Genomic DNA, 15,851 nt, shown 5'->3' with positions numbered 1-15,851 from the left:
TTTTGATGATCAATTCAATCTAATTATAGAAAATTCACGGAACGACTCAACTATTCCGGCTTTTCAATAATGAAATAATAATTCGCCTTTAGCGACCAGTATGGTTCTTTGTCAAACTGATAAAAAGAAACATTGATCATGAATAATAATTTATTCACTTGCAAGTGAATAATTTGATTTCATTCGCGGAATCCGTATTCAGAATGAAATAGAATATTTTTGTATTTCCCAAATTACAGGGCACATCAAGGGCATACAATCAGATACAATTGATTTACATAACATAGTTGGTAACAACAACAATAATAGTATTCATGGCAAAAACCTTTATTCAATTTGAGATTTCAAGTTAATCAATAATAAAGCATAAAGCATAAAAAATTTATTTAAAGTCGGTTATACATATAAAAATACAACATAAGCTCTGTAGAGCTTTTATCCGACATACATATAAGAGAAGCACCAGTGGCGGATTCAGAGGGGGGCGTAGAGGGCGTACGTACGGGGCGCCGAATGGGACTCTTGTGGTTTTGTACAAAATTCAATTCTGTCATAACAAAATCATTTTTGTCTTACAAAACTATGTGCTACAGACTTGTTTTGTGAAAACTTCAATTTTGTGATGACAAAATTCATTTGTGTAGACAAAATTCATTTTTGTAGACAAAATTCATATTTGTCATGACAAAAGTCAATTTTGTCTTAAAGGTATGCAAATATAAACATATTTGCATACACAATTGACTTTTGTTACCTGATATGGAAATTAAATCACAAAAGTCAATTGTGTACGGTAAGATTCAATTTTGTGAAACAAAATTAACTTTTGTGAGACAAAATTGACTTTTGTGAGACAAAATTGACTTTTGTGAGACAAAATTCAATTTTGTCATTTTTGTTGAGACAAAATTCAATTTTGTCATTTTCGTTGAGACAAAAGTCAATTTTGTTAATTTTGTTGAGACAAAAGTCAATTTTGTAAATTTTGTTGAGACAAAAGTCAATTTTGTTAATTTTGTTGAGACAAAAGTCAATTTTGTCAATTTTGTTGAGACAAAAGTCAATTTTGTCAATTTTGTTGAGACAAAAGTCAATTTTGTGACGACACATTTCATTTTTGTGATGACAAAATTCAATTTTGTAACAACAAAATTGACTTTTATGAGACAAAATTGACTTTCGTGAGACAAAATTGACTTTCGTGAGACAAAAATCAATTTTGTTAAGACAAAATTCAATTTTGTTAATTTTGTTGAGACAAAATTCAATTTTGTTAATTTTGTTGAGACAAAATTCAATTTTGTCAATTTTGTTGAGACAAAATTCAATTTTGTCAATTTTGTTGAGACAAAATTCAATTTTGTCAATTTTGTTGAGACAAAAGTCAATTTTGTCAATTTTGTGTAACAAAAGTCAATTTTGTGTAACAAAAGTCAATTTTGTGTAACAAAAGTCAATTTTGTGTAACAAAAGTCAATTTTGTGTAACAAAAGTCGATTTTGTATGCAAATTAGTTCACAGAAACCAAACTAAACTAATTTAAATACAAAATTGACTTTTGTCGCTCAATTTTCAAATTAGGTAACAAAAGTCAAGTCTGTGTAACAAAAATGAATTTTGTCATGACAAAAGTGACTTTTGTCCGCTGATAGATAATTTTGTATGACAAAATTTCATAATTTGTAGTATGATACAAATTTTGTTAAACTGAACTCATTTTTGTTGAACAAAAGTCACTTTTGTCCGTACAAAATTGAATTTTGAGTACAAAACCACAAGAGTCCCATTCGGCGCCCCGTAGTACGCCCCCCTTTGCGCGGATTTTTTTTTTGTTTTTTTTGGAAAATTATTAATCAGACTAGACTTAGTGAACTTTGCCATTTCCCGAGTATTTAATTTTTATACGACAATTCTTTACTTATCAATATATTTTTCGCTGGTATTTACTGATTGTCAAAGTCATGTGATTTGCTATGGTGGAGTTGACCAGTGCGTTGAAAAAACGGCACACGGTCATTTTGAAATTCAAATTACAGTAATACACATTGCTTAGGCTGAGGATGTCATGACAATCAGGAAATCTTCAAAGCGACACAGGATTGAGCAAGAACGTATTGACTTCTATTTCACTATTCTACCAAACAGAAAGTAATATTAAATACTCTATAGACTATTACACTTTCATGAAAAAAAAGTTCCACAAAATAATTTACCTACGAAAACATGTTTAACCCCAAATGCCCCAGCTTATTTTATAAATAAAAAAGTTGAATAATGATCCCCAGTCACCCCGCCGCATTTTTGCGCCTGTTCCAAGTCAGGAGCCTCTGGCCTCTGTTACTCTTGTATTATTTTATTTTTAGTTTCTTGTGTACAATTTGAAAATTAGCATGGCGTTCATTATCACTGAACTAGTATATATTTGTTTAAGGGCCACGGAAGGACGCCTCCGGGTGCGGGAATTTCTCGCTACATTGAAGACCTGTTTGTGACCTTCTGCTGTTGTTTTTTCTATGGTCGGGTTGTTGTCTCTTTGACACATTCCCAATTTCCATTCTCAATTTTAGTATAAGCTCTAGAAAAATTTCAAGTCTCAGGTACGAAATCATTTGATTTGAAGAGGCATTCTGAGATATTTGAGAGAGAAAAAATTGACTCTGATTCTTGCCTTAAACAAAAATTCTGGCCGTATCTGGATTGAAAACAATAGTCTTATCCACTTTTTTCCTATTAAAAACGAAAATTTCCGACAAAATTATTAAGCATGAAATGAACATGATCAATAAAAACGGACGTAGTTTTTTTTTGGCCGGGGTTTGCATGTCTTACTGGAATGTCTGTTTCACCGGACTGATATATATTGCATACTTTTTCAAGACCAGACTGTAACCTGCCTACTGGGTGTGACCTTTATGTCTCCATTTGTGGACCGTCATTCTAACTTCGTTGTCGTTTCAGACACTTTCGTTATCTTTTGTGGATTTGGAACCCCTCACTTCGGTTCTCTATGTTATGTTGGGTGAAACATATCAATCAAACATTTGGATAAAAACTGCTTGTTTGTCTTTTTTAACTCGTGTCGGTCGTATTGTAAATTGAGTCGAATTTTTTACTGACAAGTCCTACATCAAATATATCAGTACATAGCTTTGAATTTAGACTATCATTTTATGATAGACAATTAATAGGGAGAATACAGCATAAAAAATGTCAAATCCTTACACTTTACAGCAACTATAAAATATACATGCCCCAAGTACTTATTTTATGTTTTTAAGCCCAAAAAGAGTCCCAAAATTTTAAATCGTCGCCCCCCCCCCCCCTTTCCAAAATCCTGGATCCGCCCCTGAGCACAATACATAAAACACATAAAACACAAAGCACATCATGTGTATTAGATTCACTTTTGTCTAACAAAATAGTGTGCGATCTTTAAGTTACCTTGACACGCCGAAAAATCTAAAAATGATCAGCTAATGGATTATAAATGAAATCTAGGTTGTAGCTTGATAAAAGATATAAACATACCTCACCCCGTATAACCCCGATACAAATGAATCCGGACGTTGACGCGTTCGAGTCGAGCACACCTGGAACAACCGAGGTACGCCAGACTAACAATTACAATTTCAAGGTAAGTCCTTTAATATTTCTCATGATATTTTGCTTCAATATGTACTATGATATGTCACTTATATTGTATTGGTATTTTTTTTTTAAATACTTTATTTCTAAAGGCTAAAATTAACGAAACGCACGACCTTGGCAATAGTAAAAGCATGTTTTCTATTTTTAATCGTTTCTCGTATCTTTTACTTTTGCAAACATACATTTCTAAAAATCTTATCGTTTTACTTAAACAAAACACTTAACGTTGTAGATATACATGCTATATAGACAACGAAAAGTGCATCTCTTTGTGCATCTTTATTTTTTTTAATCTGTACGCTTCGTTGTCTTTACACTGTTTTATACTGTACGAGTCGTTCCGACAATATTGCGTTTTAAAAACAAAGTTATCATGTTTTAAAACATATTTTTGTATGTAAAGCTGACAAATTTCAGATGTAATGGATTGAGCGGACGGCTACCTATCAATCTGTCATTAGAAATTCTTTCGAGTATTGGGCAACAATAATTTATTTTATTTATCGGGAAGGGGGATGGGGAGGATTAGAGTACTGAGGAATAGTTTAAAGGCCTGGGAAACGTTGAAAAATAGCAACATTACAAGAAACAGGACTAAAATTATATTCTGTAGCGTAAAATGCCGGAAAACAATTATTGTTCAACAATGAAAAATGAAATTTTCGCACGATTATGCCGCGTAAAGAAAATAAAAAAAATATTCTTCTGCCCCCTCCTGAAATCAAAAAGGTTTCTCCTTATGTTATGTGATATACAAAAGTAATAAAAAAGAATCAAATGTATACTACAAAAGCAGATAAAGCATGGCAGCAAGGTAGCAACAAAAGACATACAGTAGGTTTTATAGTCTTGTACATACAAAAAAGTTCAGCATTTTTTTAATATCAAATAGATAATCTTAAACCTTACGGGGGATGCTCGACCCTGGTCCCTCCTAAAAAATGTTTTGGAGTGGCTATGCTACTATGCGCTTGGCTTTATGCTAGTATAAAACACGAACACATATGACAAAAAGACATGAAATACCGATATAACTTGAGCAGTTGTAGTTACTGGGAGCTAGTTAAATGTCAATTTTTTAACTACATTTTTATACCCCCGCTTTAAAAAAGGGGGGGTATACTGTTTTATCTCTGTCTGTCCTTCCGTCAGTCCGTCCGTCCGTCCGTCCATCCGTCCGTCCCATGAATATTTTACGTCGCATTTCTCTCACGAACTACAATACAAGGATTTCAGAAATTTGGTTTCAGGGTTTATCTAAGTCAGCTATACCGTGTGATGCGTTTTCAGATTGATCACTCGACAACTTCCAGTTTACCGAACACTTGTATGATTTTACACATTATAGCCAAGTTGAAAATTTTCGTCATATTTTTCTCAGGAACTACAATACAAGGATTTCTGAAATTTGGTTTCAGGATTTATATAAGTCAGCTATACCGTGTGATGCTTTTTTAGATTCATCACTCGACAACTTCCTGTTTACCGAACACTTGCATATATTTTTACACTATTAATATTATCCACTTGCGGCGGGGGTATCATCAGTGAGCAGTAGCTCGCAGTTTCACTTGTTTTTATTTGAGTTGAATGTAATACATGTAATTTTTAAATTTCAGTATATATCTTATGGAGGAGGAAACAGTCGAGGGGTCCGATGACTCAGAAAAAGAAGAACTGCAATTTCACAGATGTAACCTATGTGTTAATGAAACCAAAAGAAAGTTTGACCTTAAACGTCACAAAAATAGAGTTCATGAAAATCCAAAACAGGACAGTGCTCCCGATGACAGTAAACCTTATATCTACCTTTGTCATGTTTGTGGCCTTATGTTCCAGTCAAGATCTGGTCTATCAATACACATTAAAGATAAACACACACTGGTATTCAGATACAAATGTAGTACTTGTGGTGATGGGTTTAACCGGCTCTGGGACTTCAGAGGACACCTCAATAAACACAATAACATCAGAACAGAGAAGTGTCCCCTGTGTAGTAAACAATTCACGTACAAGAATTCGCTGAACGTACACATTAAGGCTCACCACTCAAAAGAAAAGGAAGTTCCATCGTACCTGTGTAGCACTTGTGGTAGTGGATACAAGTCCTTGGACGCTTTGAGGGAACATAGGAAAGTGGTTCATGAAGGTCGCCTTTTGTCCTGCATTTGTGGTAAACAATTCAAATGGCGATCAAGTCAAAAGTATCATTTATCTGTTTGTAAACTTGTACAGAACAACACACAATAATAAAATATTTCACAAGTGCTTTTTCTTAATTTAACATTCTAGTTACATGTATATAAATTAGTTTCGTCTATCTAATAACACAAACATAAATAACATAATGATGGTTACAGCTTGACCTCATTTTCCTGTTGTGTTGGATTTTATAATTACTATAAAAAAAGATCGAACCACTTCATTCAATACAAAACGTAAAAATTATAACAGAAGAGGGATCTAAAATTAAATATCCTCTGATTCGTCACTGAATTCAAGTCCTTTGCGAACATGAGGAAGTATTTTTGATTCATCTAACCGATGGTATTGGCGAATAGGTCGTATTCCTCTGGCTGGCATCGATGGATCACTGATGCAAGATTTCACTCGTCGTCGTGTCCCCGTTAACTTTGACCTCTCAGGTTTATCAAATGGGTGATTTCTTCAAAATAAGAAAAAGTTTGCAAACACAAACATAAACACGTAACACACTAGCCATAAAAAACATACAAACCCACAATTTATTTTTTTAAATCGTATTTAGCTAAATAACTGACAATAACTGCAAAATAGATTATTTCTTGTTCGGGTTAAGGTATACTTTTCTGAATGATTTTTGTTAGTCAGCATATCAACAGTTGAGTTATGTTTTGTGGGCCTGACATGTTACTTCAGATGCCTAAGTTGTCGGAACGGATATTTCATGCAATTCACTTTGTATTGTAAAATGCCGATATTTAATGTTGTCCTTAGTTATAAAAAAGAAGATGTGGTATGCTTGCCAATGAGACAACTATCCACAAAAGACCAAAATGACAAAACAAAATAACAACTATAGGTCAACGTACGGCCTTCGACAATAAGCAAAGCATAAACCGCATAGTCAGCTATAAAAGACAATATAAAACATTTCAAACGAGAAAACTAACGGCCTTATTTATGTAATCCTGATAATAGAATAAGGAGACAGCTCTCTCTTAGTTACATGATTAAAACACCACCATATGACGACAGTTTCAATAACGTTGAAATTTGGTAACGGTTGTGACAGATAAAACTATGAAATTTCACAGTATACATTGACATATGGATCTTTTATCTAACGTCATTTTTCTGTTCTCAGTTTTTTATGCCTTAGTTTATTAAATGTTTATGTATTAATTACAACAGTTTGAAGCTATTTATGTGACTAACCTTGGTTGTAAAGTTTTGACACTAGACGGGATCCTGAAGGTTTCTGCTGACGGTGTTATACTTTGCAATTCCATTAGTTCATGGAAAGGGTACACTCTTGCTCTGCTTGTTTGGAGATGAAATCCTCTTCAAAAATTGAATATTATGATAAATTTGGAGATGTATTCCTTTTCAAAAAGTGAATATTATGATAAGAAAACGTATATTCATACATGTATCACTTCAAAACAAAATAGATGGTATACAATCATCCTAATGTTGCAACTTAAAGTTTTATCATTAATTTTCCATGTTTTCTAGCATATTAATCGAAATAGTTATGATGCCAGGGGCGGATTTAGGCGGGGGCGTGGCGGGCGTGCGCCCCCCCCCCCTAAAATTTTCAAAGCATGGGTTGACTTCAACATATTTAAGTATCAGAAGAGACCATTTAATCTTTTTTAACATTCAAAGTATATAAAATAGTCAGTTTAACACAATCAGCGTGATTACTAATCAACTGACCTACGCTTTATTATTTTAAAGTTCTTTGAATGATTTCAAAGGAAGGTGTCAAACGCGGAGATGCGTTTGATGACAAATATAATAGGTTTTTAGCAGTTAAAGTGAAAACAAATGTTACATTGTATTTGCGGTTTTTAAAGTCAATTTGTTTGATCATCGAAGTTCCAAAACATCCCTTACTCACTTTCACAATTTCATCATGACACGGTCTAAAAAAACCAGTCGGCAGGTGAGATTCTTTTATAATATCCGTAATGAAAGATAGAAATGCTGTTTCAAGCGAAAGGTTAGTTTATTAATTTGTATCTCTGTGTCTATATTTACTTCCCACTTGCAACCTAAATATGGCCGAATTCTGTACCGTATTACTACTGTATGCTTGGGATCCCAAGAAAATATAAATATAAATGCATCTCATTCTGATTTTAGTTGTTTGTGGCGAACACAGTAAATTCTGGCACGACCTCCGAAAATCAAAAAAGTTAAAAAAAAAAACTAAAAAAAACCCAAAAAACAGATAGTATGAAAGGACAATTAAAAATCGCTGGTAAAAGTAGAACTTTTCGTTTGAAAAATATATTGGTCAGGTGAGCTAATTTTAACACACAATAGTTCGAGATATCTACATTTCACCCCTTTAGAAGAATATTTCAATAATTTTATCTAAAAAAACCTCCAAAAATTTTTCGCCTCGCTCCGCTCGGCGAACATAACAATTGCGCCCCCCCTAACTGGAAATCCTGGATCCGCCCCTGGATGCAAACCAGTTTGTTGTGGTACTTAAACTTTAAATAAATATATAAAGCGTTTTATTAAATTTTCAACACAAAATAATATGAAGATGTTTCTCATACTGTTGAGATACTGAATTGTTAACATTTTGATTTCAACATTAATATCTCTTATGCATGTACATCTTCTTTACAAATGACAGACTGAAAAAAGGTTGAAACATCCAATGAATCCCGCAATTGTATTGTTGGGGAAATTTAGGCGTACTAACAAAAATTGAAATAAATTACAATTTTCTGAAGAAAACCAATGAAGTCAATATTGATGTAAATGGTGGTGGTGCTGTTGCAGCTAGTAGGGTGGTGGTTACAGTGGTGGTGGTGGTGCTGTTGCTGCTGGTAGGGTGGTGGTTACAGTGGTGGTGGTGATGTTGCAGCTAGTAGGGGTGGTGGTTACGGCGGTGGTGGTGCTGTTGCTGCTAGTAGGGGTGGTGCATGGTTACGGCGGTGGTGGTGCTGTTGCTGCTGGTAGGGGTGGTGGTTACAGCAGTGGTGGTGGTGAAAGTGGTTACGGTGGGGTGGAAATGGTGGTGGTGGTGGAGGGGATGGTGATAATAGTGGTGGTGGTGGTGGTAAAGGTCGAAAGATAGAGATATCGATAGATAGATACCTGTTTTTGTTGAATCTGTAGCATAACATTTCACACGAAGTACTCAATGCTGACGGAATGTCGTCTGGTCTAATTACACCACTACCTTTTGGATCAAGGTCTTGAAAAGCCCCAAATAGATTTTCTGCCTCCAGAGTCCCAAGTGACCTAACGTTATACATTCCAGTTTTAACAAACGGAAATAACTGAAGTCTCCTGTCTATATTTGTCAACAACCCTTCATACATAACTATTGGTATACCTTTAATGAACGCACCTGGCGGAGGAAACTTATTCAAACTAACGTCCTTCAACAGCCATTGTCTAAGAGCTAGTCTCCGCTTACATCTTTCATGAACGTCAATGCCCGGATCATCCTCTGCTGTATACCATTCTCTTATCAAGCGACAAAATATTGCTTCGTTGTTATCGCCGTTTAATCTCATCGCATCCTCAACTTTCAGAGAAAAAGTCTGCTGTGCGAAACTATTAGATTGACAATCTACAAGGTCCTCCACTAAAGCTTTACTCAAAATATTGCCATGTTCGCTTGTTGTCAACTTCATCCATGCCTGTCTATGTATTCCAGCCTCGGGAATGCCAGTCTTACAACATTTTATTCGAGCATTAGTGAGAATATGATGACAATCTAATAAGAGGAATTTGAAGCTTGATGTTTCTTGCGAGTATTCTGGTTTAGAAAACCAGTTGATTTGTTTTGTTAATCCACATATTTCTAAATTATCCGCAAAAGGCATATCAAGTATCCACTTTTGTTTTTCTAGAGGTAAGGCATATTCTGCGTCAACTATATTTTTGAAAAAGTACGTATTACTTTTTCACAAAGCCTTTGAAGCGATAGAACATTTTTTCGACGAGAAGTCGCTTGCTTCTTTACTTCAATACCAACCGCAATTTGATTTAAAAATTCTGTTATCTTATATTTTGGCCAAGATATTAGAAAATGTATCTTTTTGTCTTTCAGTTTGCATGTGATTGACTTCAAACATGCTAGGACTGTTTTCTTATTAAAAACCGCAGACATAGCACTTGGATTTAAGAACATTTTTTTAAGGAATTTTGATCAAGTTTTTCACTAATTTTCAATGATTTGTCTAGTCGTAAATGATCTAAGATAGTCTGGTAATCATTTTCATTTAAACAAAACACATCGTCTGAATTATTTGAATGGTTGTCATTATCTAGTGTTTGTGATATTTCATTCAATGATGAAGGGTCTTCCGTGCTGGTCACCGTGGAGAAAGAATCATCTGTTATCACATCTGTAGAAGAAATAGTTACTCTTTGTTCTTGCTGCAATTCGAGACAAATACTTTCATTTAGCTGCTCAAACTCAACTTTTAGCCTGTTGTCAATTTTGTCAACATCGTCAATTGGAATTGCACTGAATATGTGATCTTCTAAATCCTGATCGCTTGTGTTCAACATCGGAAAATCGCCGTCCACGGGTGTGTTACTGGAAACATTTTTACCTTCAATAAAAGATGTAATCATCGAAACTGTATGACTAGAAGGAGTAAGTGGGTTTTTTTTTGCAAAAGTTTTACCAACAGTGATACAACCTTCAAATTTGCCATCAGCATTCCTTGTATAATGTACATGCACTTTGCTTTCAAAACTCTCAAACGAATCACTACTTGAAATTCTATTAAGAGAAAAAATCATCTGTAAGATGGATGTTTTTGTTTTCGCCTTTGATTTCTTAAAAACGTCTTTTTGAAGCTGAAGAAGTGTCATTGGTTCTCCGGTGTTTGATCTCACACACAAATTGTACCATTGACCGTCAAACGAAATAACTGGCACATACAGTCCTTTTTCGAAACATCTTATGAAAACATCTTTAAGCATTTTTCTCATTATATTTGATGACATGCTATATCCTTTTAAAGCAAACGCAATAGGTACAGCATGCTCCATTTCACTTTTAGACATTCGATCTAAATCGCTAAGGAGAAACACTAAAACTTCACTAGCCTTATGTCTCAGTAATCGATACGATGTTTCAATAACAGTTTTACATTTTGAAACGACATCAAGAGCATCATCTAATGTGGTAAAAGTTGATGTGGTATCAGTAAGATCCATGAAATGTCCTAACCGTATATTATCATTAGAGCATAAATCATGTGAACATGGAAATGCCTTCAGGGAAGGAACTTCTGTAATGAATAGTACATGAGCTTTTGCATAATCAGCAATTTTTTGTCGCAGAGTAGGAATCAAAGGGTGTAACTTGGTTGGCATTTTGTGATTACTGCCATAAACGTCGTTTATAATTTTACAAATTAATACCCAAATGCTTTCGTCGAAACTTGCTACTAACACTGAAGTACTTTCTAGTGAGTAGGAAAGAAATATGAGTTTATCCGTTTTCAATGCAGCCATTTCGCATAATATTTGTGGTATATAGTATTTTGGAATACCATACTGAACTGGCGTCGTAAAAGTTTTCCCTGGGTATGGACATTTAATTTCAACAGCAAGAATGATTTGTCCATTGTTGTTTCTTATACTTCCGTCTGGACTAACAATAACAGTAGGCATAGTCTCTGAAAACCCATTCCTACAGGTATAACAGCCTTCTTCAAAATAAGAGGATTGCTCATAAAAAACTGGTAACACCTTTCCTGCTAGAGTTGCTACACAGTTTATTTCGTTTGCAGTGCCATGATCAAAACGCATTTGCTCCTCTTTTGATGGACTTTCAGTGACATGGTCTTCGTTAAAGACCCGTTTGTAGTGCATTTGTTGCTTTTTTAATGTTTCAAGACCAAGTGCTTTGTTACAAGTACTTCCTGTGACGTGTGCTGTATTTCGTATTTTATGCCATGCATCTGATCTCTGTTTTACGATACTTGAATCTGAGACGTCTGATTTATCATTTGGGATTTGGAGACAATAAAAGTTGTCCTGTCGGTTTAAGTCTTAGACCTTACCCTCGCAGTAAAGGTTTCGTAATCCTCTCATCTCTGCTGTTATGCATCCTAATTTATCTATGCAACTTAAGGCATCTTCTATGCAAGATGATATTTCGAATAGTGATGTTTTCAGGGAACTGATTACAAAAGCATATTTTGATTTTCTCCAGTCACCTTCTGTCATTTTAAGAAATTTATCATATGCCATATGTTTTCCAACTTTCGCTTTTCTCAAATCTCGAATTTTATGCCCTAATGCCTGTATAGTGTTAATACAATGCTCAATAAAAACAGGTTTTATGTGCTGTGCACAATCTAAAATACTTTCAATTCTCTCACTTTGAATATCCTGCAAAAGATTTCTCAACTGTTCAATGTTTTTTTTGTCTTCATCGAGTTGTTTCATTTTACTTGAAAGTGTTGGTGGATCTTCATGATCCCATAAGTTTACGTCACCTAAATTGCCTATGGTAGATGAGTTGATCTTTTTTCCATCAACACATAACTTGAAAGTTGCTATTTTGTCCGGATCGTTCTCGTGTATTATGTTTATCATTGTATCGATTAACCCAGGTCTGAAAGTTTCCGTGCTTACGGGTGTAATCATTTTGTCTAGAACACTCCATGAGGGGACAGCAAAATTTAACTCTGAATTCATTGGCTCGTATTTTCCTCTCTCAGAAATTCCTTCGTTTATATTTCCCGTGTTTTTTAGACCTGACATGAAACGAAGAAATTTCCCTTTAAATAATTTGTATCCTGTTCTCCAAAATCGTTTAACAAGTTCTGAATAGCGCATTGATGAAGTGTTAGATAATGTATACCACTGTACAACGTCACAGAATAAACGGTACGCAATGTTTTGAAACGGAAAGGAACCAGAAGCCAAAAGTTCATTAAACTGTACAAAATAATTCAATTCGCCGACATCTGTCAAATTTGATACCACCTTCGGCAAGATAGACGATACACGTTCAAGGGCGTCTTTTTCAAATATCCTACCGTCATCTGATTCTATAAAAGATTGGTTATCTAATACATCTGGTGAACAATGGTCAACGAGCTCGTCTGGTCGTAGGCGTTTCGGCAAACTTGGACCAACAACTGCATTTTGACGAGGCTCGAAATCGTGAATATTTAGAGATATCGAATTTGCATTGGCTGTGATATATTTATTGTTTGACCTGATTTCATCTGGGATAACATGGAAATTGCGAGTTTTCATTAAACTTTTGCCTTCAGATGTGCGCTTGATTATACATTTCAATTCTTTCTTTGGATGACTGATAATTTCATGGTCTACTATTTCACCAAAGTTGACAGATGACAGTTTACAATAGAAACACAGAAAAAAGGTTGCTGCTGTCATCACGAGTACCTTAAAAAGAAATTTATTTGTGACGGTTTTTGTCAACGAACTGTACAGTGGTTATGTGTCATTGAGGAACGAACTTGACACATTTGGTGGAACGAACGATACAGTACGAGATGACCTAATTTTGTACGATTTCGTGTTTAATTACATTTCTATAGAATATTTGAAGCTGACGAGATGAATTAACTAGTTATTGTTTATCATTGACCAAAGTATCGCTTCGCAAAAGTTTATATAAGATGAGATATTGTCCATTGTTTACCCAAAAAAACGTACAATATCACACCATGACTGTGCGTTTTACATATTGCAGTTTTATTATACGCTTTTCACAAAATCTGGATTTTACAACCATTTTATAATTGATTATATAAACTAACACGCTTATGTACATATTGATATATACTCACATAAATTCGAGAAAGGCCCTTGAAGTTGTTGTCATTCCAAATGTTGTCCTAATTATCGCTTCGAACGCGTCAACGTCCGGATTCATTTGTATCGGGGTTATACGGGGTGTACCTGTAGAGTAGTGCATGTAGGAATCTGATAAAGCATGCATTGCGTGTGTAAGGTTATATAAAGGAACAGAATGCCAACATTGAAAGTGAAACAAAAGCAAACCGATCATTTGCTGATAAACTGATTTGATCCACAAAATATCATAATTATACAGGTAAAAACGATGACTTACGTATATTTTATTGTACAATATGAAATTAAACAGACCTAGAAAAATACAAATGCACGTTTTAGTTTCTATGTATATCTATATATACTCATTTTTGTATCGCTTATATCACCATATGTTTCAGGAGGTCAACTCGATAGTTCATTAGATGCATGACGTCTAGACTAAAATACATACATAACGAAGTTACTTATTCCCGAGCACATACCCTGTAAATTGTTTTATTTTAGAGACTATTAACAATATGGATAAATGTTTTAGTAGTTTATAACGAAATCAGAGACCTTTATAATTAGACTAAAGCGTAGATTGCATCAATTATTTCTTAATTTGGAGAACTGTTAATTTTTATAAATCAGAAAAACGGACTCAAACTATCGTATAACTCGTTGCAAAAACATATAAAATAGAGAACAATGGGCAATACTGAAGATAAGAATACAGAAAAATAACCAACAAAATAATAGAATACAGAAAGTGAAGACAAACTCATTCAGACCCCAGTCATTCATCACTGAAGCAAATACCGATAAAACAGGTCTCTAAAATAAAAAAATGATCAGATAGCAATGCTTGACAAATATCAAACAGTTGCCCATGTGGCAAACGCCTTCCATGGACACCTGTCTAATACACTTAACACCCAGTGACAAATATTTCAAGTATGTACAGGACGTTAACAAATCAACAATACATATAATGGGTAGGTCCTGTAAAGGAGGACCACCGGAAAGAAAGTTGGGGGGAAAAGTGGCCTGTCACTGGTACACCCGAAAGAAGATGTTTATATGATAGAAAATTTAAAATAAAACTTGTAAGCATCTCATATACTGAGATAGCATTTAGTAACAAGAATGTGTCCAAAGTACACGGATGCCCCAACGTTGACTCGCATCATCATTTTCTATGTTCAGTGGACCGTGAAATTGAAATAAAAAAAATCTAGTTTGGCATTTTAATAAGAAAGATCATATCCTATAAGGAACATATGTACTACTTTTGAAGTTGATTGGACTTCAACTTCATTAAAAACTACCTTGACCAAAAACTTTAACCTGCAACTTGCACTATCATTTTCTATGTTCAGTGGACCGTGAAATTGGGATCAAAAGTCTAATTTGGCAATTAAATTACAGAAAGATCATATCATAGGGAACAAGCGTACTAAGTATGAAGTTGATTGGACTTCAACTTCATCAAAAACTACATGTTTAACCCCGCCACATTATTTATGTATGTGCCTGTCCCAAGTCAGGAGCCTGTATATTCAGTGGTTGTCGTTTGTTTATGTGTTACACATTTGTTTTTTGTTCATTTTTTTTTACATAAATAAGCATTTTACATTGTCTTATCGGGGCCTTTTATAGCTGACTATGCGGTATGGGCTTCGGTCATTGTTGAAGGCCGTACGGTGACCTATAGTTGTTAATGTCTGTGTCATTTTGGTCTTTTGTGGATAGTCTCATTGGCAATCATACCACATCTTCTTTTTTATATTGACCAAAAACTTTATATGAACGAACGAACGGACGGAAGGACCGTGAGACGGACGGAAAGACGGACGCACAGACCAGCAAACATAATGTCCCTCTATTATCGTAGGTGAGGCATAGAAAAAGAACCGTAAACATAGAGACAATTTTTTTTTTATAGAAAACACTCGGTATTGGTATAACTAAATGACGGTACGGAACAGTGAATTGCCAAGGCTTCTAACCGATCGATTATTTCGTCGAATCTGGGAGCATGGACGTATACATTGTGTCCGGTGGCGAATGTATCGTGTCTGTTCAGGCTAATCATATTGTCATTTGAAACTCTGAACTCTGGTCGGTAGTTGTCTGATTATTTTTTTGAGATGTCCTTTATTATCGTGTTTTTAAAATCATTCCAGAAA

General features: G+C 34.7%; 2 protein-coding genes across 2 annotated transcripts; one reads left to right on the top strand and one right to left on the bottom strand.

Annotated features, from left to right (window-relative positions):
- Nucleotides 1-4,451: 4,451 nt before the first annotated feature.
- Nucleotides 4,452-5,898, top strand: LOC134688056 (zinc finger protein 227-like). The gene is made up of 2 exons (XM_063548522.1): nucleotides 4,452-4,462; nucleotides 5,268-5,898. Exons 1-2 carry the CDS (start codon nucleotides 4,452-4,454, stop codon nucleotides 5,896-5,898), a joined length of 642 nt encoding a protein of 213 aa, XP_063404592.1.
- A 125-nt stretch (nucleotides 5,899-6,023) lies between these two features.
- Nucleotides 6,024-9,707, bottom strand: LOC134688055 (uncharacterized). The gene is made up of 3 exons (XM_063548521.1): nucleotides 8,971-9,707; nucleotides 7,066-7,191; nucleotides 6,024-6,313 (listed from the first exon to the last, which is right to left on the bottom strand). The coding sequence occupies exons 1-3, from the start codon at nucleotides 9,705-9,707 to the stop codon at nucleotides 6,118-6,120; spliced, it is 1,059 nt and encodes a 352-aa protein (XP_063404591.1). The 3' UTR covers nucleotides 6,024-6,117.
- Between the last annotated feature and the right edge of the window lie 6,144 nt (nucleotides 9,708-15,851).

This window comes from Mytilus trossulus, chromosome 10 (genome assembly GCF_036588685.1).
Source record: "Mytilus trossulus isolate FHL-02 chromosome 10, PNRI_Mtr1.1.1.hap1, whole genome shotgun sequence".
NCBI lineage: Eukaryota > Metazoa > Mollusca > Bivalvia > Mytilida > Mytilidae > Mytilus > Mytilus trossulus.
Note: the sequence above shows the minus strand (reverse complement) of the source record. Positions and strands in the feature narration are given on the sequence as shown.

What these genes read in the sequence shown, in the direction of transcription:
- LOC134688055 (XM_063548521.1), bottom strand. Translation starts at nt 9,707, where the DNA reads ATGCCTTTTGCGGATAATTTAGAAATATGTGGATTAACAAAACAAATC. An exon ending in TACAGATTCAACAAAAACAG is followed by an intron (nt 7,192 to 8,970) that starts GTATCTATCTAT and finishes CAATTTTTGAAG; the next exon opens with AGGATTTCATCTCCAAACAA. An exon ending in GTCAAAACTTTACAACCAAG is followed by an intron (nt 6,314 to 7,065) that starts GTTAGTCACATA and finishes CTTATTTTGAAG; the next exon opens with AAATCACCCATTTGATAAAC.